This window comes from Urocampus carinirostris, chromosome 3, assembly GCF_059441175.1.
Source record: "Urocampus carinirostris isolate Australia breed hairy pipefish chromosome 3, RoL_Ucar_1.0, whole genome shotgun sequence".
NCBI lineage: Eukaryota > Metazoa > Chordata > Actinopteri > Syngnathiformes > Syngnathidae > Urocampus > Urocampus carinirostris.
The window spans coordinates 13,852,137-13,878,778 of record NC_142351.1 but is presented as its reverse complement, the minus strand read 5'-3'; the positions used below and the strand labels follow the sequence as shown (position 1 = coordinate 13,878,778).

At 39.7% G+C, this 26,642-nt stretch overlaps 2 protein-coding genes, 1 long non-coding RNA gene and 2 other non-coding genes across 5 annotated transcripts; 1 reads left to right on the top strand and 4 right to left on the bottom strand.

Annotated features, from left to right (window-relative positions):
* Nucleotides 1-640: 640 nt before the first annotated feature.
* Nucleotides 641-8,675, bottom strand: LOC148368752 (prostaglandin E synthase 3-like). The gene is made up of 8 exons (XM_088330780.1): nt 8,499-8,675; nt 6,432-6,545; nt 6,048-6,117; nt 5,865-5,963; nt 5,712-5,798; nt 1,631-1,684; nt 1,500-1,527; nt 641-1,425 (listed from the first exon to the last, which is right to left on the bottom strand). The coding sequence occupies exons 1-8, from the start codon at nt 8,516-8,518 to the stop codon at nt 1,406-1,408; spliced, it is 492 nt and encodes a 163-aa protein (XP_088186906.1). The 5' UTR covers nt 8,519-8,675; the 3' UTR covers nt 641-1,405.
* Nucleotides 7,920-13,956, top strand: LOC148368751 (uncharacterized). The gene is made up of 2 exons (XR_015849957.1): nt 7,920-8,232; nt 13,350-13,956. It is a non-coding gene; the product is annotated as an uncharacterized LOC148368751 (long non-coding RNA).
* naca (nascent polypeptide associated complex subunit alpha) lies at nt 13,810-25,833 on the bottom strand. Its single transcript, XM_088330779.1, has 8 exons — nt 25,744-25,833; nt 25,116-25,190; nt 15,866-15,951; nt 15,531-15,608; nt 14,573-14,719; nt 14,334-14,462; nt 14,125-14,247; nt 13,810-13,934 (listed from the first exon to the last, which is right to left on the bottom strand). Exons 2-8 carry the CDS (start codon nt 25,183-25,185, stop codon nt 13,920-13,922), a joined length of 648 nt encoding a protein of 215 aa, XP_088186905.1. The 5' UTR covers nt 25,186-25,190; nt 25,744-25,833; the 3' UTR covers nt 13,810-13,919.
* LOC148368750 (small nucleolar RNA SNORD59) lies at nt 14,000-14,074 on the bottom strand. The gene has a single exon (XR_015850172.1). It is a non-coding gene; the product is annotated as a small nucleolar RNA SNORD59 (small nucleolar RNA).
* Nucleotides 15,695-15,768, bottom strand: LOC148368749 (small nucleolar RNA SNORD59). The gene has a single exon (XR_015850173.1). It is a non-coding gene; the product is annotated as a small nucleolar RNA SNORD59 (small nucleolar RNA).
* Nucleotides 25,834-26,642: the final 809 nt, after the last annotated feature.

Genomic DNA, 26,642 nt, shown 5'->3' with positions numbered 1-26,642 from the left:
TGATAATTAGGTGATTTCAATGCCCTTTAAGACCTTTCAAGGATTTGCGGAACTCTGAGCTCAAAGTGACTGAACCAAACTACTAATCTAATTTTACCCAACCTTTCACAAGGTTTTTCGTTTTGGGGGATACCTGTAGCAGCAAGATGGAGGTCAATCATATCAGCACTCCCATTTTTGCCTATTCAAATCAATGTTTCTTTTAAGCCTAGGCGCCATTAAATCATACGATATCCCTTTTACAAAAGCCTGGTAAACTAACCATGCTATAAATCACCATACATAGGTTCTTTTCTAAACTCAACACATTTATTCACTAACAATGAGGAAAAAAAAAAAGCTTTTCGTGTTTGTCATTTAATGTTGACAGGTTAATTATAACGGTTGCTAGAACAATTTTACACCTAAAACCACCCACAACGCTATACAAACTCAACACTGCCCTCTAGCGACCAGAATAATTGGTTTGCATTTAAAAAAAATGATAGAAATTAACTAAACTTGCTTCTTTGACACAGTACTCAGAAATGTATGGCGCAGCAGAATAATTATCCAACGGGCCAGGTATTTGACATCTCCTTTAGCCCAATCCCAAGTCAATTAAAAACAAGGAAAAAAAACGTCATTTGCAAGCGCACAATCCAAATTTCTTCAACCGTTTATTAGAAATATGCAGTCAATTAAAAAAAAATGTCCACTGTAATTTAACATTATACCTCTCCGTACATTTTGTTTACAGTGCAAAAGAGAATTTGGTCATTCGACATTGCTGCATCGCTCAACAGAATTCCGCTTCAGATTCTTCTATGTGTGTGTGTGTGTTGTGTTTGATTTCAATGGTCATTGCACAAATGAAGCATGTTTGCCATGATTTCATTTTAACAAGTGAAACATGTTAGCAGGAATTTGAAGTTACAGAAATAAAAGACGACCTGTCATCTAATTCACAGCACATGGAAGGCTTTTGAAGGACCCTGACCATTTTTTTTAATTGTTTCATTTAGACAGAGCAAACTACACTATTTACCAAACTGAACACCACAACATTTGACAAAGGTTTTACTAATTATAAACCACACGTCTGCGATAAGTCAATCAGATCAATACATATTGCTCAATTGAGAACAAACCTTTCCATTGATTAAGGTGTGCTTCGTTGGTCAGAACAGTAAAGCAAGATACCTGACGTGCAGTACAGCAAATGGAAGTGGAGATAGCTGCTCTGTATTACCATGCATGTCAACCTTCATAGGAGTGAAGAGCAGAGAATATGCATTTAATTATGGCTGCTGACAAAGATCTTTTTTTTTATTCACTGCCTTAAAAAAAGTGTAAAAGTGTCGCTTCTATCTGCTTTCTTTGTTCGGTGATTTTCTTTTCCTTTCATTCCAAAGTATCGTGGCCTCTACTCCAAATCCGGCATTTCTGAAAGTAAGCAGAAAAATGAATTCCAGTCTACAATCTCTCCTAGGTTCAGAGCTTTACGTTTAAGGACATACTTTCGTCGTCACTGTCTGCAGACTCATCCTGCAGAAAGAAAATGTGACAAGATGTCAGCCAAAGCATGCAACGATTACATAGTAATCACATTTTGAAGTTTAATATACAGTAGCTGAAAATAAAAACTTACTTCTTCACCACCTAGATCAGGTTGGAAATCGTCACCTCCCATGTTATTCATCATCTGAAACATAAAAATGGAAAAGTTGAGAACTGTCATAGGGTAGTGGTCCCTAACCATCGAGGCGCGGACAATACCCGATCATTTGGTACCGGTACACACAGAAAAACAAGTTACATTATTTGTATTTTTGCTCATTAACATTTACTGACATTTCTGCGCTCACAATGAACATTATCAGAGGTGGTGCATTTGAATTGTTATCAGTGTGGTTCGGGCGGGCGCAAATGCCTGTGGGGAAAGTGCAACTGATTCCCCCGCCTGGGGACGATACAGGGAGGGATGAATCAAACCAAAATTCGGTGAGTTAAGCTGATCAGGGTGGAAAATGATCTACTGAAACCAATGCGTCATGATATAATAGATAAATACAGAGACCCCTTGGTTATCTCGGTTAATGGGCACCAGAACCACCCGAGACCAGTGAAAATCCACGTAAGTATCACATCTTCTTAACATTACCCAAAGGTAAAATATACATAGAGATGACATGATTATCGACTGAGAATATATATATATATATATATATATATATATATATATAAATCTTTAATTAAAAACAATTCACTGAGCACCATTCTTTGCGCTTTTCTGGCTTTCACCTGAGACCGATTTAATTGATGAATTTCTTTTCAATGCAACGAGCGACTAAAGCTACTGTCGCCATGATTTGCTGTTTGTTTTGGTGGCCACTTGTATGCCCGCCTACCCTGGCTGTATGAAAGCATACACAAGCCTATCATAGTCCGGGCCCACCCACCACACAATCTGCCCCATGATAGCATTTGCTGCATGCTCTCTGTTGACCACAATGAACAACAAGTTGATATTAACAATAAAGACAATTCAAAATTCACGAAGCAGTGAATCAGCGATAACAAGCGCAATGTAGCAAAGGGTCTCTATAAATTAGAAGGAAGCAGCATGGAAAAACAATTGATCATTGCAGTTCTTTGAACACATGATGCAAAAACAGTTACCGTATTTTCCGCACTATAAGGCGCACCTAAAAGTCTTAATTTTTTTCAAAAGCTGACCATGCGCCTTATAATACAGTGCGCGCCTTATATATGGCTCAATATTAAATCGCAAGGTCTCGCAACTTACGCAACAGCCGCCGACTCGAATTTCCCCCAACGTGGAGTAGTCCGCGGTGTATTCTGGGATTTATATACTGGCGTTTGATTGGCTAACCAATGTGTCAATCATCAGCTAAATCGATCGCTATTGGCTGAAGTTATTCGGAGCCTCGGATAGGCTAGAGGCCCAAAACAAACCCTGCAATTGGCCGAAAAAGATGACTGAATAGCAAGCTTGCTAAACTACACCATAAAGAAACAGGTTTCATTAATTTGTATTTGTAAATACTTTACTCTCCTGGATTTAGGGCGGCAGTAGCTCAGGAGGTAGAGCTCTCGTCTTGCGATCAAGGGATCCCAGTTCGAATCCCGGCTCGTCCGTGTTACTTGTCGAAGTGTCCTTGGGTAAGACACTGAACCCCTAATACCCCCAATAAGCAGGTTAGCGCCTTACATGGCTGCAAGGCCGCTATTGGGAAATGTGGAGTACATTGTAAAGCGCTTTGGGAAGTCATTGACTTGAAAAGCGCTATAAAAATGCAGATCATTTCATTTACTACACTCACGGTTGCAAGAAGACCATTGTTGCGTATCATTATTGAACGTGAGAACTTAGGTGAGCTATGCGGCTTTATATTTTCCCGGTATCTTGTTTTAGAACGATCTTGATGTTGCTGTGATGAGTTGAGTGAATTAAACTCAATTCCAAGTGTTTATTGCCATATCCACAGTAAAGTTGCGAGCGAAAAAGAAAATAGAAACTAAGGAATGGTTGGCATTTCTTGAATCCCAAGACTTTAACCTTCCGAATGATATTTGGAACGATGCATTTGAGTGACATTGTACGGACACCGCATCCGCACGTGTCTACGACACGTATTTGCTTCTTTGGGAATGTTAAGGGGGTAATCAGTTTGACTGAATCATCTGACTGTTTTGTCGACGTTCCCATTGTAGCGCCTTATAACCCGGTGCGCCTTATCTATGGAAGATATAGGACCAAAAACTATTTTTTGGGGGTGCGCCCTATAGTGCGGAAAATACGGTAGTTATTTGTCGAGTTTTTAACTCTGATTACCTGGCACAGGAATACACTGTCATGTGCATTAAATGTTACGATAGTTACCAGAGTGCTGCATTGAGTTGGTGCAGAGTTGCCCAGATCATGTAATTTTGATACCATGTTACAAGGACACTTAAATGTTGCACACAGTTACACAGTGGATTTAAGCTCATTTATCTTGTTATTAATGTTAATATTGTTGTGGTTATTATAGAAACATTACTAACACATTCACAATGCATGTAATAACTTTCATGTAATTTTTTTTTTTTTTAAATAACAGAAAAGTAGGTTTTAGTCCACAAAAATGGATTTGAGATTTTTTTTTCCCCAAGCAATGATTTAGACAGACTGATATGATTTTTCGTTGAGTGACTCAAACCATTAGGGGACAATATTGTAGATCATATTTTTCTTTAAATGACAATATGAAAATTAAGATTTTTATAACAGTTCCATTAGTTTGTGTAAAGGGTTTTAAAAATCACCGAAGCCTTAGATGATCTGACCAACCAAGAGGGCATACTAACGTTAACGCAACCTGGCTAATGCATCTAATTTTGGATACGGCAAAATAGCCAAGGGAAAAAAAACTTTGGCGACTACGGCCATGACGAAGTTGTGCTAGTAATAAGTCAAAAGTATACAACTTTAAGAGAAAGCTAGCTAATTCCTAAACACTTCAGTCCGTTAGTAATGGAGGTGCTCACTGAGCAACTAGATGGAAGGAACTAAAGAGGTTTCATAACGAGTCGTTTGAGAGAATAGCCATGTCAAATGTATTTGATCGAGACTTGACCTACTTTGAACATCTAACTAAGTAATTACTTTTTCCAGACCCAGGGAGATTACCTCATGTGTAAACCCATTCTCAAAGTTTATTCATTTTTCTCATCCTGTGATGTAAGAGTTTTTCCTTGCCCTCATGCAAATTTTCGAATCAGGTGACGTTGTAATGGTCTGTACAGTCCTTCGAGACTTTTTGATTAAGAGCTATACAAATAAACATGACTACACAACATGAGACTTGGACATAAATGGGAATAAAAAGACAAAAAGGAGGCGGGCTTTATCATCTTTGAACCATCAAAGAGCAAACATGTTGTGCTACGGCCACGCCCAAAGCCAAGGAAACATTTCAGGAGCATTTGCATTTTAGTAAATGGAGTATGTGTGGTCAATGGTGAATGTGTTGTGAGCGGCATGAATGATACATTTGAAGTAGTGAAACACGGTGTATTCCTGTCGAATTCTCTCAATTCACACATTTGCCAAAGTTACAATAATTCAAAAGAAGACTAAGATTCAGGATTGAAATAAATCACGACTTGACATTAATTAAACGCCTTTTGTTAATTGCTAAAGAGAAAAAAACAGTTTGATGACACATACATTTGACCTTAAGGGGATAAACGAGCGTGAATAACGCTATCGCTAAAATATGATCATGAAGATGCACAACCGAGACGGACGACAAATATATAAATTTCCTATTAAGTGGTAGGTGTTCTTTTTTACAGTGATATTTTCGAAGTGTGTTTGCCTCATTGCCTTATCTACTAGTACAATACCAAAGGGAGAGACATCCGTCATGTAATTGTCTTCAAGTACCACATGCACAGAAACAATTTAACACATAAGACTTTCCAACATCAAGCAAAACTGATCTCAAAAAATGTCAGAGGGTCATTTGACTGTGTGACCCGTCATACCCTGGCCACCTGTTAGAGGTGTACCACGCAATGAGAAGATAGCCAAGATAGACTCCTAATAACCCTTGTAGGCAACAGATGGTTTAACATTTAAATTTTTTAGATCATAAATATGGTGTGTTGAACTTGAGCTCTGCTGCATCTATAAAGATAATTATAAGGACAAGAGTGCTTACGTCTGAGAATTGATCAAAGTTGCCCATTTCGTCGTCTGAGCCATCCTCCCATTCCTTCCAGTTGTTAAAGTCGACACTGAGCCATCTCTGTTGAGACACACCCCATAAAGTCATCTAACATGCCAAGTACATTTCAAACAGATGGTAACCAACCGGGGGCTTCTCTTTGGTAAGCCTTGGCCATGACTTGCCCGTCTCAGCTTTACGCAAGCAGCACAGCACAGATCTATCTGTGCGTTTGTGTTTGGATTCCTGCATCAAGAAGGACAGTCATGATGTGTTTTCTTTTTCGTTTAAAAGTGTACATTTCAATTGCACATGCTAAACAGATCCTACCTTTTGATCAATTGCAGCAAAGAGTTCCAATTCGTTTTCATGCGTAACATTATCAGTTCCTCCAACACATCTGAGGGAAAATATAATTTTATATATTACAGAAATACTTTTGTTTTAAATTTAGCCTTTATCACATCGATTGTTTCATACGTTAAGCAAACCAGCATAAATGCTTTATAGTAACATGACATTCAAAATAAATGTAAAAATAATCTGAAATTCTCCACTTTTTCTAATTGATTCATTTTGACAAAACCAAAAATTTAGCTCTGCAACAGGCAATTAAGAAGTACAATATGGGAGCAGCAACGTGTACAATATAGTCTAAAGCGTAACATTCTAAGACATTTTGATTTAAATAATTAGTGATGCATGCATGTATACCTGAAAACACATTTCGTTTTATCAAAAGTGACTTTTACGTCTTTGCTGTCCACTACACAGAACTCTATAAAAACGGAGTCCCACCGATCATACCACTTGGTACTCACTGGATGCCTGAGAAGAAAAGGAAATAAGAGCACGTAAATTCTTCTGAATGCACTGAACAATTTCTAAGCACAGAGCAAAATCTTGGTACTTTCAAACGGTCACTTTTTTGGAAACAGAAAAATTAATTCTCCCTCAACCATTATCATTGCATTGTCAATGATTAGCCAACTATTGTAACACAAGTCTATTTCAAAAGGTGTACTGGGCATCAGACAGGAAACATTTGATTTGTTAAGAGGGAGAGGGTGTAGGGGGAGTGACTGAAAAGTGTGGGAGGGGCGAAAACAGCAATGACACACAAATAAGCATTTCATAACATTTAAAAAAAATATTCAAGACTGTCTCAAACTACAATACTGTTAAATAGTTTTCATCCATATAGCGCTTTTCAAGTCAATGAAGACCTCCAAAAGCGCTTTTACAAAGTGCTTCACACTTATGGATTCACACATCACCAATAGGGAGTCAGCCATGCAAGGCGCCTACATGCTTATTGGGGGCATTAAGGATTCAGTGTCTTATTTTCTGTAATGTCAAATTCTGGATTCGTTACAAATCAATTGAAATCTCAACAAGCCATTTTAATATGGATAATTATGGCTTACTATTTCACTGATACTCAAATTCCATCTAAAAATTTTAGACGAAATATTCTAATTATCTGAGACAGTCCTGCATAAATAGACAATTGTCATCAGGGTATTTATTGTTTTGCTGCGTGCAGTGCTTATGTATGACGTAGAAGGCTATTCAGTCTAGCTTACCACCACAAGACATTAAGATGGTGTGATTAGTGCAAGATAGATTAGTAAATACTCTCGTAGGATGGATCTGTAGATGTCATCGTCTCAAACAACAATTTTTTTGTATCGTTAATTCTGAGATTCAACTACATTCCTCCATAATTTGAACGGGTACTTATAACAAGACCGCAATTAATTTTTCCACACGATTAGATCGATTTATGACCAAATTCAAGTGAAGCCTTTCATATGTAGATGCTTAAAAACGATGTTTTTTGGGTTTGAACAAATTTATTGACACTAATAACAGCAAACAATGTGAGGTTTAAACAACCCTTCTCGACAATCTTAACAGCAATCAAGCATATTCACAATTTCGTTATGTCTGGCAATATGACGTTTTAACATATTTTTTTTAAACGATGAAATCAGATCGAGTATTTTTAAATTGTTTAATTTTTGACCAGCATTAAATATTACAAAAACGTAAACTGAATTTTTCAAACTAAACGTAGCTAGACGCCATACTAGTCATAAGGCATCCGTAATAAAGACCGGTATCAGATGACGACGGTGTCAAGTGTCACGCGCTTCAGTAGAAACTCAAAAAATAAATTGTATGAAATAAATTGTGTGAAATGGTGGAATCCATGAAGGCAAAGGCTTCCTCGTGTCGGAATTTTTGAAGAATACACCATTTGTTGCGGACAGTTCGCTCTCGGATGTAGTCAAATAATGAGACGAGTCATCGTACAGTAATCGTGATGCTAGTACAAGTGAATGGAAATCTATGAGAGACCGATATCGAACTCCGAATCCTTTAGTGGTCGATATTAAGACATGATTAAGACATCCCCATGATCCTCACATTAACATTGCGGCTCTCCTCATGTAAACCGGCTTGAAGTTCGTTGAATGAATGCTACGTGCTAGCAAAGCTAGCAGTTGAGGTGAGCCATGCGGTGCACCTGACACGAACCATAAGGTTAACCCAAATAATTCAAAGTCCCCAAATATTATTAGTATACACAACAGTTATCAACAATGACTAGATGATTTGGACGCGTCGCAGGAAATTATGAGTTAGCAAGTCAACGTTAGCTTCTATTTGGTCGAGGCCAGCGTCCCGCCATTACGCTCAGCGTGTTGTCTGTCGGCTAATTATTTAGCAGTGTCGCTATTTGGGTCAACCTGAGTCGCTCACCACAATACTTACATTTCTTGACGCGATGTCATTTTCTTTTTAAGGTAAAAGAGCGAGTTTGTGTCAAAAAATAGGGCTTATCGCCTGCGGAGAGAAGCACCGTTTGCCACACACAGGCAACGCAAACCGTCACTACCGGTCAGTGAGTGGAACTGGAGCGTACGTTTTTGCGTGGCGTGGCTTTGAGAATAGCAATCGGGGGAGGCGCTACTAGATTTTTCTAGAGCTTTCAGACACGGCTGCGCTCAATGCGCTGAGTAATTCGAGCCTGGAGCGCTCTTTTACGTCATAATAATGAAAGCATTTTATTTTTAATTATATTTGTTTTGGATCGTCTCCTACCTCTGCCAATTGCTCTCCCTATTAAAGATTGCAATTCCTGTTATTAAACTGCAATAAACCTCACAAAAACAACACGGTACCTAACAGGGTTGGGTAGGGTTACTTTAACTGGATTACTTTCAATTACTTTTGGATTACTCCAATATCAAATATACTAATAAAAAGGGTTGGGTAGGGTTACTTTAACTGGATTACTTTCAATTACCTTTGGATTACTCCAATACCAAATATGCTAAAAAAAGACAAAAGAAACTAAATATGAATAAAATGATGACTCACAACACGTGGTAAGCTTTCTCTCCTGGCTTTGATCTCTTTAATCTCCGGCAAAACTAACACAAAATGCGACAGAAACCAAATGAAAATAAATCCAAACAGCTTGCCAACATCATTTTTGCCGTTCCATGTATTCCGTTACTCCCCAAGCCTGCAAAAAAATTTAGTAATTGTATTCGTATTTAGTTTTTTTTTTTGTCTTTTATTAGCATATTTCGTATTGGAGTAATCCAAAAGTAATTAAAAGTAATCCAGTTAAAGTAACCCTACCCAACCCTGCTAATAAAAGACAAAATAAACTAAATATGAATAAAATGATGTCTCACAACACGTGGTAAACTTTCCTGGCTTTGATCTCTTTAATCTCCGGCAAAACTAACATAAAATGCGACAGAAACCAAATGAAAATAAATCCAAACAGCTTGCCAACATCATTTTTGCCGTTCCATGTATTCTGTTACTCCTCACGCCTGCACAAAATTTAGTAATTTTATTCATATTTAGTTTCTTTTGTCTTTTATTAGCATATTTGGTATTGGAGTAATCCAAAAGTAATGGAAAGTAATCAAGTTAAAGTAACCCTACCCAACCCTGGTACCTAATTACTCACACGAAAGCATATACTGTATAGAAGTGTTTTTCAACCTTTTTTGAGACATAGGACACTTATTTTCATAAAAAAAAATTGAGGCACACCGTCCATAGAAAACGTTTGAAAATTAATTGTCAGTACCAGTTTCATGTTGTTGATTTTTTACTTAAATTATCATTTTTACTTAAATTATCATGTTGCCAAAATGACAGTATAAAGTATAGGTATAAGCACATTAGTACACTGAAAGGACTATAGAAAAGGGCTGTGTAAATAAAGTACTGTACAGTTAATATTAAAATTGTTATCATCATTTGTGGTCACCGTGGGTCATTTATACATTCTGGTTAATAATTTTGCTGTGATATGGGATTGTATTATATGCTTCATCTGTTTTCAATTTTAGATATATTTTATGCTATTTTCCTCATGTTGAGGTTTTTGAGTTTTTCCTTGCCCTCGTGTAGGTTTTAGATCAGGGGATGGTGTAATAATAGTCTGTGGTTTGCAATATTCTGTCGTCTGTGCAGCCCTTTGTTACTCTTTGTGATTAAGGGCAACCCAAATAAACTTGACTTGACTCTTTTTTTGAAAACAAACTAAAAATGAGTAATTAAGATTTTCTAGTAATACAAAGCATGATTTAATACATTCTAACCTTTTTAAAATCTTTTTGGGGAGATGATCAAGATATTTAAATTATGATTTTTACTTTTTTACATTTATTTCATTATTTTCTGTTGGTTAATAGATATTTGTACCGGTTGTGTCTCATGTTCAGAGAATAACTTTAAAAAAAGCGTGAAAGTAAATGATGCTACCCAAAACAAGATCGGTCAAACAAAAAAACGGATTTATGTTTTATCTATTCCGAAAAAAATTGTTATACAGGCCAAAACGCGTATAAATACAGACAAAACGTTAGTTGACGGATATTTGTTCAATTAAATGTCATTTTACAAAAAAACACAAAAAGGACAAACGTACAAGCAGAGCAGTGTTCCCTTATTCTTTTTGATGCACATGCATGCGCACGATACACTTTAAAAATCAAGGTACATCGTAGGTTAAAATACTTAAATTAGTTCCTTGACTCAAAAACAAAACAAACTCTTAAATAATTTTGTTGCCTCAATTGAAGTTTTTCTTATATGAGGTCACCGCGGCTCGAGATAATGCAGGATTCCCATTTTACTCAATACGTTTGCTGTCATTTTGAATTTTACTGTAATTTTCATCTGTTTTTCTACAAAAATAAGAAAACTAGTACTTAAAGCGTATTCTTCCCAGTCAACATTTTAATACGCAATTTTTATGTAAAAATAAGCACACTTAAAACGATCATTGAAATGTGCATAGATGTTTTACTTTATACTATTGTTTTAAGTAATTTTAAACTACATATTAAATATATTACTATTACCCTGTGCTACCTCACCAGCTATTAAAAATATAAAACAATAGTCATGTTTATTTGACTTGACTTGTATAGTAATGCTAATTGTAATTCACCCTGTTCAATCCTGGAAGGGGGATTACCACATGTGAGGTCCTTTCTCAAGGTTTCGCTTTTCTCCTCACACTGAGGTTTTTGAGTTTTTCCTTGTCCGCATGCTGGTTTGCTAGTTTAAGATCAGGTAATTGTGTAATTTTGTAACTGTAATCCTGTGCAGTCCTTTGAGACATTTTTGTGATTAAGGGCTATTTAAATAAATTTGACTTGACTTGACTTGTATAGCCCTTAATCACAAAGAGTCTCAAAGGGCTGCACAGATCAAAGACTATTGCAAACTACAGACTATTATGAAACCATCCCCTCATCTAAAACCTACATGATGGCAAATACTTTATTCATCCCCGCAGGGAAATTCACAATACACATATTATCAACATAAAACAGAGGTTATTCATAGTAGAGGTGTGTTTTAAGCTTAGATTTAAACATTTCCACTGAGGTTGCAGATCGAATCTCAGGGGGCAGAGCATCCCACAGCACCAGGGCCCGGATGGCGAACGCTCTCAAACCAGCGGATCTCTTCTTGGCTCTTGGGATCACTAATAGACCAGCGTTTTCAGAGCGAAGGCTCTGGACCGGAACATAGGGGGAAATTAAACCTTAAATATATGAGGGAGCAAGTCCATGCATGATTTTGTATACCAACAGAACCTTAAAATCACATCTTAAGCTAACAGGGAGCCAATGCAGGTTAGCCCAAATCGGGATAATATGATCAAACTTTCTTGTCTTAGTTTAAAGCCTCGCTGCAGCATTTTGTACCAGCTGAAGGCTCTTGATTTTGGAATTCGGGAGACCGGAGAGTAGTGGGTTACAGTAATCGAGACGGGAAGTAACAAACGCGGATCTCCGGATCTGACTGACACAGCATAGGCTGAATTTTAGCAATGTTGCGAAGATTTAGTAATATTCTTTATGTGTGTTTGAAGGGATGGATCGGGGTCAAATATGACACCTACATTTTTAACTGAGTCACTCTGTGTGATGTGACATTTGACAATGTTCACAGCAGTTTTTGAGAACAAGTCACGCCATTTAGATGGACTGATAACCAACATTTCGGTCTTTTCAGAGTTAAAACGCAAGAAATTGAGTAACATCCACTCTTTTATCTCGGTGAGGCAAGCCTCCAAATTTCCACAATTTAGTGTGGCAGATTCCTCCATCGGAAGATATAGTTGAGTGTCATCTGCGTAGCAATGGAAATGGAAATTATACTTGCAAATAATTTCACCTAATGGAAGCATGTAAATGCTGAAAAGGGGGCCAAGTACTGAACCATGGGAAACACCACAGGTAACACTATAGGGCTCATGAAACGATTGAATGAAGCTTCCCAAGTTAATTAGGGTGATGAGTCAGCTATAAGCTTTGGCTTCATTTTCCTTAAATCGTGTGATCGGTTTTTGATGTGACGTAAAGATAAGGGAAAATCAAAATGACACTTTCATGACAAGAGGACGTGGGACTAAAGAAAATATTTTTAAGTTAAACAGCTTTACAATTTTTGTTTTTGTTTCCAACATTGTGTTAATACACCACATATAAATGTCCCCAGGAAAATCACATTTTAGAACAGTAAAGATCAGAGCCCTATACGAATTTTCCATCAATTTAAAAAATTAGCTCAATTCCAGTCATGCAACGGATTACAATTAATGAGCATGTGGCCATTTTTCATTCTTTGTGTAAACTGCTCATGAGCAAAACCATCGAGTACTGTATACCTTTCATGTCCTGCATTTCAACACGTGAGTAGCGATTGGAATGAATATTATAGATCGAGATATTACGCACTAACAAAATGTGACCTTTACCTTACTACCCAGATAACACCACCAATACATTTTGCAGTTGCCCCAAAACAAAAAAAGTACATATCTTCATGATTTAAGGGTACAGTAATAGGTGATGAGTAGATCTTTTATAAATTGATGTGCCTATAAAACTTGTCTGCTATTTTAGGATAAAATACAATTTAAAGGCTAACATATGGTGTGCACACAGGTTAAAAGAAAAGATTTAAACGAGTAGTTGATTCGAGCATGTTTAATCAAGTCTAATTTTCCAAATTTCCTAGGGCCTGTGCATCCCTTAACACATTGGTTTGTAATTAAGTCAATCTTTTTAAACACAGGACTCGAGAGCCGCTGCTCCTGCGCATTGAGAGGAGCCAGCTGAGATGAATCTGTCATCTGATGAGGACGCCACCTGGATGCCTCCCTCTGGAGGTGTTCCCAGCATGTTCCACTGGAAGGGGGGCCCGAGGAAAACCTAGGACACGCTGGAGGGATTACTTCTGGCCTGGGAACACTTCGGGATCCTTCAGACGAGCTGGATTAAGTGGCTGGCGATAGGGATGCTGCTGCTGCCACCTCGTATTAGCGGTAGCAAAGGGAACGATGGATGCAGTTTAGCCACTTGTTTTTGATTTGTGTATTTCTGTCAATAGCATAAGATGCAACTAGATCACGTTAGCTTAGTTTTTGCCGCGTCTTGAATATGGTCAAGGTTTAAGGGGTGTGTTCATAATATAAAAAAATGTTGAGATCTCAACCATTATAATTTCCTACACCCAGGAAATAAGTCAAAGACCATTTTACTAATGTCACATCACATTTTAATGTCCATCCCGTGTATAAATTCTATAAATGAGCCAATATCGAATCAGCAACCTTTCTTCAAACGCTTCTTCCAAGGGTCCGTTTTACATTGTCAACTCCTGCAAAGAAAATAAAGTTTGTCAGTAAAAATGACTCATTTACTTCACTTCTATACCAAAGAACCTCTCCTCAGGACAGAAAATATTGGCTTCAGTTGACTCAGAAGAACGAAAGTCACTGTTTAAATCATCACTGGAGAGTTTTTTGGGCTGACCACTTAACGTGGCTTCATAGTGTCCAAAAACTTACCATGATAGCATTGACTATGTCGTTGTTGTTGTTTTTCAGGGCACGTACAGCCTTAGCCCGCGACACATTTGCTTGTGACATGACAAGTTCAATATCCTTGACTTCCACTCCAGTCTCATCAACCTTAACAGCAAGAAGAGTGACGTTTTAGGGGGGGTGGGAATTCGGGATGGGTGGCTTTAGCCCATTTCTGGAAATGTATTATGAACCTCTTCCTCTTCGCTTTCCTCCTGTACTGTTGGCGTCTGCGTGTTTTCCTGGATGTTTGATACAGCTTCTCCTTGCACTTTGAATTTTTCTGCAGCAGCCAGCTGGGCTTGTTGTGAGAGATCTTCAATCTAGGACAGAGGAAAGGGGTGGTAGGTTGGTCAGATCATCGAGGAACAGTGCAAGCCGAATTCACGCCCGGTCAGGATGGAATGAGCTAACAACTTGCAACGGTACATACCTTAGCTTCGCCGAACACGATATACGTGTCTGATGCGGGACTCTTGTAGACGTCTGGTTTGGTTATGACGAACAAGATGTTCTTAGACTTGCGAATTGTGACTCGGGTTACACCGGTTACCTGCCTCAGACCAAGCTTCGACATAGCCTGCAGATTTTTTTTTTCATCAAAAATAAAAACAAGTTTAGTGTAAACTTGAGCTAGTTTCTCACTGCAGGTTGCAAAGCAATTTTGAAGCAACATGTTCATGTACCCGTTGCCCATATATAGAAAATGCACCTTCTAATGTGTCACCACGTGAAAAAAGTATTATTAGGGTACCGAAAACAGCACTCTGATGTGAAAATTTTCATTGAATAAGGGATAAAAAAAACAAAATCATTTTCCTTAATCAAATCGGCACACAATATAGTCTAGACAAAATTCCCAAAAAAAGAAATAATCACAATAACAGCAGGAATGTGTCAATTCTCAACTCGTAAATCATATGAAATAGATAGGCTAATACCAATGATAACCTATTTTGCTGGATATTAGTTGTGCAGCATATTACTGATAATGTTCAGTATTAAATGTTTTTTTTAAAAATCAAACATTATACGTTGAAAATAACAGTTTTTATTTCAATCTGTGCAATGTAGATTTTGCCTGGCTAACAGTCGTATGGCAGTAAACTATTTGTGAAATGCCGTTTTTTGATTGTATTTTAAGTTTGAATTTGATCAAACTTAGATAGATAGATAGATACTTAACTTACTGCAAGTTACAACTTTTATCCAAAAAAGAAAAAGGCCAACACCAGACAAGTCAGATTATACATTAAAAACATCAATTTAGAATGAAATGGAAGTCAGGTATGTGTAGCACACGTGCAATAAAACAAAATTTAAATACAGCTTCAGTGAGTGTGTGCATAGCCCAAGACCAATGGAAATCTATTGCAACAATTTGAGATTACCTTTCGCGCCTTCTTTTCACTGCGGCTTTGTTTGGCTTTACTGACAGGTTCCTCATCTAATTCAGCAGCAGCTGCAACCTGCAGGAAGTAGAGTATTCAAAAAGATTATTGTACAACAAATTTAGCTCCAATGAGGTTACAAAACACACACAAAAACTAAAAACTCTTCTCAGGACAGAAAGGCTGGCTTCAGTAGGTTCAGAAGAACGAAAGTCACTGTGCAGATCATCATCAAAGAGTTTAAAAAAAAAAAAAAAAAAAAAAAAAAAAAAAAAAAAAAAAAAAAAAAAAAACCCGACCATGTCACATTTACCAAATAAAGGCTACATGCTTACCTGTGCTTGCTGTGTCTGTGTTTGTGCAGAGTCCTGTTCCTCCAGCTCAGGTACCGAGTCATCGCTGTCAGATTCCGTACCGGATCCTACAATTTGGACCAAAATGAAAATCATGCACAGTGATGACAGTTCACATTTACAGTACCATGAAAAAGTTTGCGCACCCCTAATTATTTAAAGTTTTCAGTTGCAGAGAAGATTTTTCTTTCAAAAATGTAGGAACTTAGCAAGCAAGCAGGCAAACAGCCCGTCAATCAGGACTTAAAAAGAAAAAAATGTTCATGAGGGTTCCCCTACAGAAACTCAGGCAGTAACCACCTAAATTATGAGACTTAAACAAATTTAAATAAACAAACAAAACAAAAAAAAAACACCAGCAACAGATTCCTGAGGCTTTTAAGCGCTCCAAGGCTAGTTCATTAGTTAATAGAGCAGTCATAGGAAGGAATGCTGATCTGACTGCTGTCCAGGAGAGGATGGTTAGGGAACAAGCAAATTTCTGCCTCAATCCCAGGTCAAGTCACTTTTAAACAAGAAACAGTATATACACAATATCTTGCTTGTATAGAAAAATGAGTACCAATACTTCTCGACTATAATTTTGGAATTGAGTTTGCTGCTAATTTCATCACTATAATTTTCATTGCAAAATTGTTATGATGCACTTGAAGCTTAAATCAGTCTCTTTCGTATATTTTCAAAAATTATCTAACTTTATTTTTCTCTTAATTATTTTATTACATGTTCACTTGGATTGCCACGTCTAATGCCCTTGGACAATGTTCACTATATTGTCAATGACAATTAAGAGAATCCTAACAATTCTAGACAAGCCTGTGGGCAACAAAAACACGGCACTGAACCGTTGCTCAATTAAGTCAAGTCATGTTTATTTGTATAGCCCTTAATCACGAGGAATCTCAAAGGGCTGCACAGACCACAGACTTAGTACACCATCCTCTGATCTAAAACTTACATGAGGGTGAGGGAAAAATTCAAAAACCTCAGCATGAGGAAAATAAAGAAAACCGCACATGATGTAATCCCCCAACGGATGTTTGCAATAAGAAAGACATCGTTGTCTGAAGTATCATTTTTTTTATATATAAAAGAGAATTTTGCGTGTCTTAAGGAAATCAAGATGTCAGATTCAGGAGGAATAGAAAATGCTTCAAGTTCAGTCTCAAGTACCTTAAGTGATGTTCTAGCATGCTATCTTTTGGTGGTGGTCTGCTACGTTTTCACAAGGGGGGATGGGAGTGAATGCAGCTATCCACCACTAGGATTGTGAGAATCCCATATTTCCACCTGATGAGATGCTTTATGTAGATCAAAATTATATCTTTTCGCATGACCAGTCACCCTTGTATAACCAAAACCACCAGTAAAGGGTTCACTGACCGTCATAATGTTAAATTGTGCTTTCAACTCTCCTGACCTGAACACTGCACAAAAAAAAAAACAAAAAAAAAAAACAAAAAAAAAAAAACAAAACCCTAAGTTTACATTAGCTCCAAAATTAGATGAGCTTATAAATAGAACTCTAACACCTTTGCGTTGCCTCAAAATGACTGCCCCCATGCCACGCCTCATTGAAGCAGCTTAAGGATTTTTGATGAAGTATTGACAGGATAACCTTAGAGACTGGTTTGAAAGTTGAATTTTTTAACATAAAAAACGATGGCTGGATGAAACTACACATTTTTTGATGTGTTTTTGTGTTTAACAAAATCATCACTGTAAAAGAATCAAGTGCCGATGAGTAAATAATTGATCTGAAGTATATAACTGTACATTTATTACTCAATTACAGAAAATAAGTTGATAACAGATCCTTTTTGACAAGCACTTTGTGGGAGAAAAAGAAAGGAAGTCCAAATTGGATGCAAGAAAACATGAGAGATATAATTAAGACATTTTGACTTGCTAAGACAGAAATGCTTCATACTAAAAAAGCATCAATCAAATTCCAATTTCTTCGCCCTTAAACCAAGGGTGTCACAACCAGTTTGTCTCTAGGGCCAGGTCCAGACTTTCTGGATCAGTAAAAGGATGTCAACTTGAGTTTTTCAGCTTACCGTAGTTTTTAAGTATGAGGCGTTAAAATTCAGTAGCCAACCGTAGATATTACAATTATTGATGAGAATTCTTTTCTAGCATAAGACATTTATTCACAATGAAATTATTTTCATGTAAGGCATTGGACGTGTTAACTTGTTGGTTTTAAGTTGAGTGAATGCAGTTTAACATGTAAAACATCTCCGCACACTACATAAATTCAAGTGATATGAAAAAAATGTATAATTGTTGCCTCAAATGTCATACTGGTAAGAAATGAATAAACACAAAATAAATGTTTTAGCAGTGGATGGGCAACAAGATAGGATCAAACAATTAAAGCTGATTCTATCCTTAGGTGGTCAAAGGGAGCATTTGGTTCTCATTTTATGTAATATCCATAACTTTTGAGAAATTACATAGAGACTTACTTCTTTTTTCTTGGACCTACCTTAACCTGACCACATGTTAAGCACGCCTGCCTGAAACTAAGCATTGACAAAATAGTTGTAATCTGGATTTTTAAATTGATTTGACTCGTCCCTCAAGATATTGGTACAATACAAAACATTTCCTCTAAAGCCTACTTAGTTAATCGAGGGAGAAAAAAAAAAACATTAACACATCTTAAAGGTTTGGCGTTCCCTCAGTGCTTAATTTGTTCAAGACCTCCTGAAAAACACTAATTTTACATAACTTATGACATAATTAAGAGGACGCAACAGTGCATTTCTTATTTTCTTAAAATGAGCAATTGATGCCATTCAATTATTCCAAAATCAGACATACAGCAAGATAGACAAAAGGGAGGAAAAGACAAACCCCTGCCGTTCTTGATGACAGTCTCCACCAGGGCTGGGGCTTGATTTGAAGAGTGGGTACTTTTCGGTGATGGGACAGAACTTTTGAGGACACTGTCAGGCTGAACAGGTGAAGACTTAGTGAGAGCTTCTGCAAATGTCGGTTTTGGGGAAGTTGGGTCAGGAACACTAGCTGGCTTGGCGGGTGGAATAATAGAGGGGTTCTTAATGACTGGCTTATCCGACTCTCCAAAAGTGGATTGGTACTGTGGAGCACCTTTCGCAGACTGGACTTGGACATGCTTGTCCTGCAAAGCTGTTGTGTTACTCTCAGTGGATACAAGTTTTAATTTGTCTTGAGGAAGGGCCTTGTCAACCTTTTCCAGGGGAGCGGTTTTGGCAGCTTTAACAGAAACATGCTTGCCACTGTTACCTTGTGGGGCCGCCTTGGCAGGCTGCGCAGGAGTGGACTTGTCCTGAGGGGCCGCCTTGGCAGGAGTGGACTTGCCCTGAGGAGCCGCAAGTGCCGCCTTGGCAGGAGTGGACTTACCATCAGGGGCCGCCTTGGCAGCCTGCGCGGCAGGAGTGGACTTACCATCAGGGGCCGCCTTGGCAGCCTGCGCGGCAGGAGTGGACTTACCATCAGGGGCCGCCTTGGCAGGAGTGGACTTACCATCAGGGGCCGCCTTGGCAGGAGTGGACTTGCCCTGAGGGGCCGCCTTGGCAGGAGTGGACTTGCCCTGAGGGGCCGCCTGCGCGGCAGAGGCCTTGTCCTGAGGTGTCGACTTGGCAGCCGGCGCGGCAGAGGCCTTGTCCTGAGGTGTCGACTTGGCAGCCGGCGCGGCAGAGGCCTTGTCCTGAGGGGTCGACTTGGCAGCCGGCGCGGCAGAGGCCTTGTCCTGAGGGGTCGACTTGGCAGCCGGCGCGGCAGAGGCCTTGTCCTGAGGGGTCGACTTGGCAGCCGGCGCGGCAGAGGCCTTGTCCTGAGGGGTCGACTTGGCAGCCGGCGCGGCAGAGGCCTTGTCCTGAGGGGCCGACTTGGCAGCCGGCGCGGCAGAGGCCTTGTCCTGAGGGGCCGACTTGGCAGCCGGCGCGGCAGAGGCCTTGTCCTGAGGGGCCGACTTGGCAGCCGGCGCGGCAGAGGCCTTGTCCTGAGGGGCCGACTTGGCAGCCGGGGCGGCAGAGGCCTTGTCCTGAGGGGCCGACTTGGCAGCCGGCGCGGCAGAGGCCTTGTCCTGAGGGGCCGACTTGGCAGCCTGCGCGGCAGAGGCCTTGTCCTGAGGGGCCGACTTGGCAGCCTGCGCGGCAGAGGCCTTGTCCTGAGGGGCAGCCTTGGCAGCCTGCGCGGCAAAGGCCTTGTCCTGAGGGGCAGCCTGCGCGGCAGAAACCTTGTCCTGAGGGGCAGCCTTGGCAGCCTGCGCGGCAGAGGCCTTGTCCTGAGGGGCCGCCTTCGCAGCCTTGGCAGGAGTGGACTTGCCCTGAGGGGCCGCAAGTGCAGCCTTGGCAGGAGTGGACTTGCCCTGAGGGGCAGCCTGCGCGGCAGAGGCCTTGTCCTGAGGGGCCGCCTTGGCAGCCTGCGCGGCAGAGGCATTGCCCTGAGGGGCCGCCTTCGCAGGAGTGGGCTTGCCCTGAGGGGCCGCCTTGGCAGCCTGCGCGGCAGAGGCATTGCCCTGAGGGGCCGCCTTCGCAGGAGTGGGCTTGCCCTGAGGGGCAGCCTGCGCAGGAGTGGACCTGTCCTGAGAGCCCGCTTTCGCAGCCAGCGCAGGAGTGGACTTGTCCTGAGAGCCCGCTTTCGCAGCATGCGCAGGAGTGGACTTGTCCTGAGAGCCCGCTTTCGTAGCTTGCGCAGGAGTGGACTTGTCCTGAGAGCCCGCTTTCGTAGCTTGCGCAGGAGTGGACTTGTCCTGAGGGGCAGCCTTGGCAGGAGTGGACTTGTCCTGAGGGGCAGCCTTGGCAGCCTGCGCAGGAGTGGACTTGTCCTGAGGGGCAGCCTTGGCAGCCTGCGCAGGAGTGGACTTGTCCTGAGGGGCCGCCTTGGCAGCCTGCGCAGGAGTGGACTTGTCCTGAGGGGCCGCCTTGGCAGCCTGCGCAGAAGTGGACTTGTCCTGAGGGGCCGCCTTGGCAGCGGACTTGTCCTGAGGGGCCGCCTTGGCAGCCTGCACGGCAGCGGGCTTGTCCTGAGGGGCCGCCTTGGCAGCCTGCACGGCAGCGGGCTTGTCCTGAGGGGCCGCCTTGGCAGCCTGCACGGCAGCGGGCTTGTCCTGAGGGGCCGCCTTGGCAGCCGACACAGCAGCGGGCTTGTCCTGAGGGGCCGCCTTGGCAGGAGTGGACTTGTCTAGGGGGGTCGCCTTCACAGCCTGCACAGGAATGGACCCGTCATGGGAGGCCGCCTTGGCAGCCTGCACGGCAGCGGGCTTGTCCTGAGGGGCCGCCTTGGCAGCCGACACAGCAGCGGGCTTGTCCTGAGGGGCCGCCTTGGCAGCCGACACAGCAGCGGGCTTGTCCTGAGGGGCCGCCTTGGCAGCAGACACAGCAGCGGGCTTGTCCTGAGGAGCCGCATTGGCAGCAGACACTGCAGGTGGTTTTGCCTCCTTGATCAGAGCAGGTTTAATGTGAGTGGTTGGTTTTATCTCAGAACCGGTAGGATGGACAATAGTTTGTACTGGTATCTCAGTAGTGACAGTTGAGGATTTCTTCACAAAAGTCTCTAAACCAGGCACACTTTTTGGCTTTATGTCAGTCTCGACTTCAGCCTGAGACGTATACTTAGATTTGGATTGCATTTTAGATGCTTCGACAGGGCCAATTGGACTACTTTGGATCAATATTTTACTTGGTTTCGACAATGGGATTAGTGGTGGGAGATCATCATCAGAAGGAAGAGAAAGAGGTGTCAGCAGAGTAGATTTCTGGGTTTTGGTAGAGCTGAAATTGAGAGAACCTGAAGCAGTCACAGGTGACTTTGGGCTAATGTTCATGGCAGCTTTAAAAGGTTTTTCAGCAGCTACAGATTTAAGCTTCGGGTCAGCTGGGAGATGCTTGGCATCAACATTTTGTCTAGCAACTTCTTTTGTGCACACTTCAGTGATTTTTACATGCTGGGTTTGAGACAAAAAGCCAATTCCTTTTTTAGCATCTTGTTTACCAGCTGTCACAACTTTAGGGCTGTAACGAATAGCCTGATTAGCTGATGGTGAGGAAGCTAAGGGGGACAGAGCGGGTGACAAAGGTGTGGAGGAAGTTGATTTGGGTGAGGAAGGGGATGCTGATGAGGCGGACATAGAAGAGCGTTTCTTTCTGACTGGAACAGCCTTCGGGGCTGAACCAGCCTGAGCGCTTTTTGCATCTTTGTCCTTGGGATTTGCAGGGACAGATGCTGAGTGTAGTTGCTGGGTGGAAGCTGTGGCAGGGAGTTTTGATGAACAAAAGGATTTTTAATTTATTTTTTCCCCCAAAACACTTAAGTTCAACTGCTCCTCGTGCAGGTTAATCATATAAAACTCAGGCTTTGAAAAATCATATTTTTGGGTTAAAGTAGTGGTATTTGTTGTTTGGCGAACAACCATTCAAGAGGTTATTTAGTGACATACAAAAATTAATCAGAGGGTGCTTAAGTCAAGTCAGAATATTTGTAACTCATTTCATGCTGTGTCAAGAGTTTTACCTAGAAAAAATAAGAAACTAACTTTTAACAACATATGGTCTAACAACAGTAGGCTGTCATGTTTGCAACCACATGCACACGCACACACCCTGGTTTTTCATGGCTCAAATCTAATTCAGGTAGAAATGGAAGCTTACAGAAAAATGTATAAAGGCAATATTAGGTATCAATCTTGACGTGAATGGAGCAACATTTTGGAATAAAATACTCCCTTGTGTAAGAGACCAGGAAATACCATTGATTGAACAGCAAGATGACGAACTGCTGCTAAAATTCTGACGAAGACATGGTTAATCTTATCTATCCCGGCTGACGCTCAAGGAAACTGTGCGGGTCAGATGTATCGACATTTCGTTCTGTATACATGTGTATACGAATGACAATAAAGTAAATCTGAATCTGATTCCTGTTAGCCAATGTACACTCAGTCAGTCGTTCAAAAACACAACAGAGACTAAGGTATTAATGAAGCACCAAATGATAAAATGCAAACCAAGCCAAACAACTGCATATGCTTGAGACGTGTTGGGGGACCCAAAACAGCAATTTTAAAAGGATGTTGAACAATGAAGAAACTTAGCACCTGAGTGACGAATTTTATTTCAAATATACAATTAATTATCTTAAGACCCTCTGCCAAGACAGTAAAAGGGACAAATATGTTAATAGTTTTTAATTGCTTACTATGATTAATCAAAAACTACCGTAATTTGCTTGAGTTGCAAAGATATTTGCCAATGAATGGACCTGCTATTGAGGATCAAGTGTTCAACAGAATGTGTAACGTAAAACAGGTACAAATGCTACTTTGCTAGTCCAAAAATATATTTTATGAAAACGTGCACCCAAAGAGGCAATGTAAGGAACTATTTCAAATTTGAGAATATTATTTTGCTATTAATCTTGAATGTATAACATATTTCACATTTAATCAGTGTAGTGTATTTTAATACAATTTGAGTGAATGTTATTTAATATATTGATTTATAGTGAGGAAAGTGTAACATTTGACTATAGCAAATGCGCGACTGAACTCTTTCTTTGCATTAGACAGCACCAACTACCGACATTACTTCGCCCACCCCGTTTTCTTGTCACTAGAGCACTTTGAAACCGGTTTTACAAAAGTATCTCACTTTTTAAATCATGTTTTTAAAATTGCATCATTACAAAATTGTCATGAAACAGTCAAACACTACAAAGTTCACAAAGGAACGTAAAGTGCAGCAGAAACAGACAAAAAAAAAAAATATATATTTATATATGAAGTAGAAAGAAAAATAATGACATATTTACCTTAAAATCAAAGGGAAGCCCTTTTAGCATATTGTTTCTTATTTGAACAGTGGGCAAGTTGATCATAAGCAAAGATTAATAAAAAAAAAAAAAAATCATTGACAGTTTTAAAATGGGGTTACATTTTTCACAATTTTTGATTAACATGAAAATCTAATTTATTGCACTCTTTTCGTTCTCATTTTGTGTTATAATCTTTGGTCTTTGAATAAGGTAGTGGGGGAAAAGTATCTTACACATTTCCAGATGTATAGAAAACATTCATATGTAATTTTTTTTCCCAGAGGAGGCGCGTCAGGCAGAAATGCCGAGCAGGAAGACCACCATCCGGTATTTCCATTTGTTCATTGTTAGGTTGTTTGTCAAATACTTGGGGTTTTTTTTTTTTATATTACAGACACTTCTGTTGAGCTGTGCAATACTTTTTGTCCATTTGTCCAAAACTAAAATATATGAATATAGAATGAAAAAATGAGTTTTTTATTAAATCTGATTGATTATTGGTTGCCGCACTAGTTACAATTCACTATCCTGTGCAGTGGAACACACAGAAACAAATTGACAAATGCCAACTGTCTCAAGCAAAAATATAACCCCCCCAAAGTGGGGAGTTAAACCGGACTGTATTTGCCAAAAAGCCACTTACCATTTAGCTAGAGCTGCATTCTATCATACATGCAACAACCAATTTTAAACACTTTCATGGAAATACATATCAAAAGAAACAAAAAGAATTAAGACTTGTTGACAGATATCAGCGTGTGTGTGTGTGTGCGCTTTTGTGACCTTGCAGTTTAAAGAGACTGCAGAGGAAATTAATTGATTGGCTTCACAGATATTAAAAACTAGTTATTGGATGGTAGTGAGGAAAAAATTCATTTGGGGGGAAAAAAGTGCTTTAAAGCTGCATAATCAAGATCGTACTTCTTAACAAATGGTGACATACCCAAATGTTTGCATCCCTTTAAGTAGGAAGGGGAAATGTGTTTGAGCTTAGCTAGCAAGACCGTCACTGTGTTTTATGCTGCTCAATTCATTGTTAATATGCAACTGTGTGGTTAAAGCAAGAACACACCGACATGCTATGATGAAACGAGATTTTTGGTCATGATGCATTTGACTTTGGTAAAACCACAGACAAACATTGCTATCCAACACACTAGCCAGAGCACATTGTTGAGATCCTGAGTTACTTTTTGAAGTTCGACAGAAAGTTGCAGCATCTAGCAGCTGACAGTCATTTTGACTATCACCTGTTGCAAGCACAACCAACGCAATGCACTCATCTTACATCAATTGAGCTCCCACCCCCTCCACCCGATTTGAGTTTCCAAATTTAGGTGTTTCACCAGGACCAGAGTACACTTTCAGGATCCCAACGATTTTGTTTACTGGCGCCATGCTTGCTGAAGACATGTTAAAATATACGAACCGGTTTCCACTTGTGGTTGCTGCATTTCTTGTTCCGTAACTGGGACTGTTTCAGTAGCTTCACCAGGCATGGTTGCTATGGGACAACGACAATTCATTTGACATATAGCATTGATAGTATAATGAGATACGATGTTCGTCCTCAAAATGAAAAGACTTGAAATTGCCCACAAAATACAATTCGCCAAGTTTGCGAATACATGCAGGGCCGTGTAAGGCAATCCGTGATTTAAGCTAGGTTAGAACCTTAGCTACTTTAAGCTACAAACAAAATATTCGAGAGAACCTTTATGGCACATGTCTTGTAACGAGACTTATTTATGTTTATACTTTAATGCAACCGTTGTGTACAAGTAACCTATCAACGCAAAAAGTCCAATAGTGTCTTAAGTACGAACGAAGCCCTGGAATGCAGCATGTAAACTTAGCAGCCATCACGTTCCCCCATTTTGAGCTAGTTAACATGGGCGATACTATAGGCGCTCATAATTATACTAGACAAGGGCAAATTAACAAATTTCATAACAGACAAATACTTTAGCCCTGGTTCACGATTTAGGGGAGTTGGTGGCGCTCGTTAACCTCGGTAAAGATCTAGATGACATTAGATTCTAAAAGGAGATACTCACCGACTCAGGATGATATATCCAAGATGGCTGCAGAGAGAGCCTGTGACCGGAGTTACATGCGGATATCCTCTTGGGATAATGCAATTCCTTTTCCGGGTTACTAGGAAAAACTGAATTTGGAATTTTACAGTACAGTTATTTGGAATGTTTTAAAATTATGGAAGACATAAACTGCTTGAACAAAATCAATATTGATATATAATATTTACAAAAAAATACAAAATAAACCGGAAATATGAATACAAGAATGAACGTAGTTAAAATATGAAAAACATGTGGAAATCAAAAAATAAATACATAAATTCAATTGATTATCAATAAGTATTTTTTTTGTTTCATATTTCAAAATTTGGCCATGGGGCCAATCCATTTTTAAAAATTATAAATAACTATACATGCAGACAGCTTGTTATGCTCCTTTTTATTTAGAATAGTCTCATCAAGTTGTTTTTGAAACATATTTCCCTCGTAGTATTCGTAGGAGTCTTTTTTTGTATTCTAGTACTACTGTAATGCTATTGCTGTGGTGATATTTAATAGTATTTATTTCATAATATTGCTGTAGTAATATTTTTGTACTATTTCTGTCGTAATACCTCTGCAGTAGTATTACGGTATTATTGTGTTTCTTTATATAATATTTTTGATGTATTTCCGTATACTTTTAAATACTTTTTTTACAGCACAGTATTTTCCATCATAGCAATTTGTAGTACTTATGTACTATAATTCCTTCAGTAGTATTTTGGTTTTCTAGTTACTGTAGAAGTACTTTTGACATATTTCTATAGATTTTTTTTTCCTCTTTCGAATTAAAGCCAGATAATATTTTAGGTCCCGTTTTTAAGCATTAAATTTGATATTTAGTTTTGCATCAATTTTGGAGTATTCTTGCTGTA

Bases quoted from the DNA above. Each gene is read 5' to 3' on its own strand.
- LOC148368752 (XM_088330780.1), bottom strand. From the start codon at position 8,518: ATGACATCGCGTCAAGAAAT. The intron at 6,118-6,431 runs GTATACATGCAT...ATTTTCCCTCAG, and splicing joins AAAACGAAATGTGTTTTCAG to ATGTGTTGGAGGAACTGATA. The intron at 1,528-1,630 runs GTAAGTTTTTAT...TTCTTTCTGCAG, and splicing joins CTGATCTAGGTGGTGAAGAA to GATGAGTCTGCAGACAGTGA.
- naca (XM_088330779.1), bottom strand. From the start codon at position 25,185: ATGCCTGGTGAAGCTACTGAAACAGTCCCAGTTACGGAACAAGAAATG. The intron at 14,463-14,572 runs GTATGTACCGTT...CCTCTGTCCTAG, and splicing joins TCGTGTTCGGCGAAGCTAAG to ATTGAAGATCTCTCACAACA. The intron at 14,248-14,333 runs GTTCATAATACA...CTTGCTGTTAAG, and splicing joins AGGAAAGCGAAGAGGAAGAG to GTTGATGAGACTGGAGTGGA.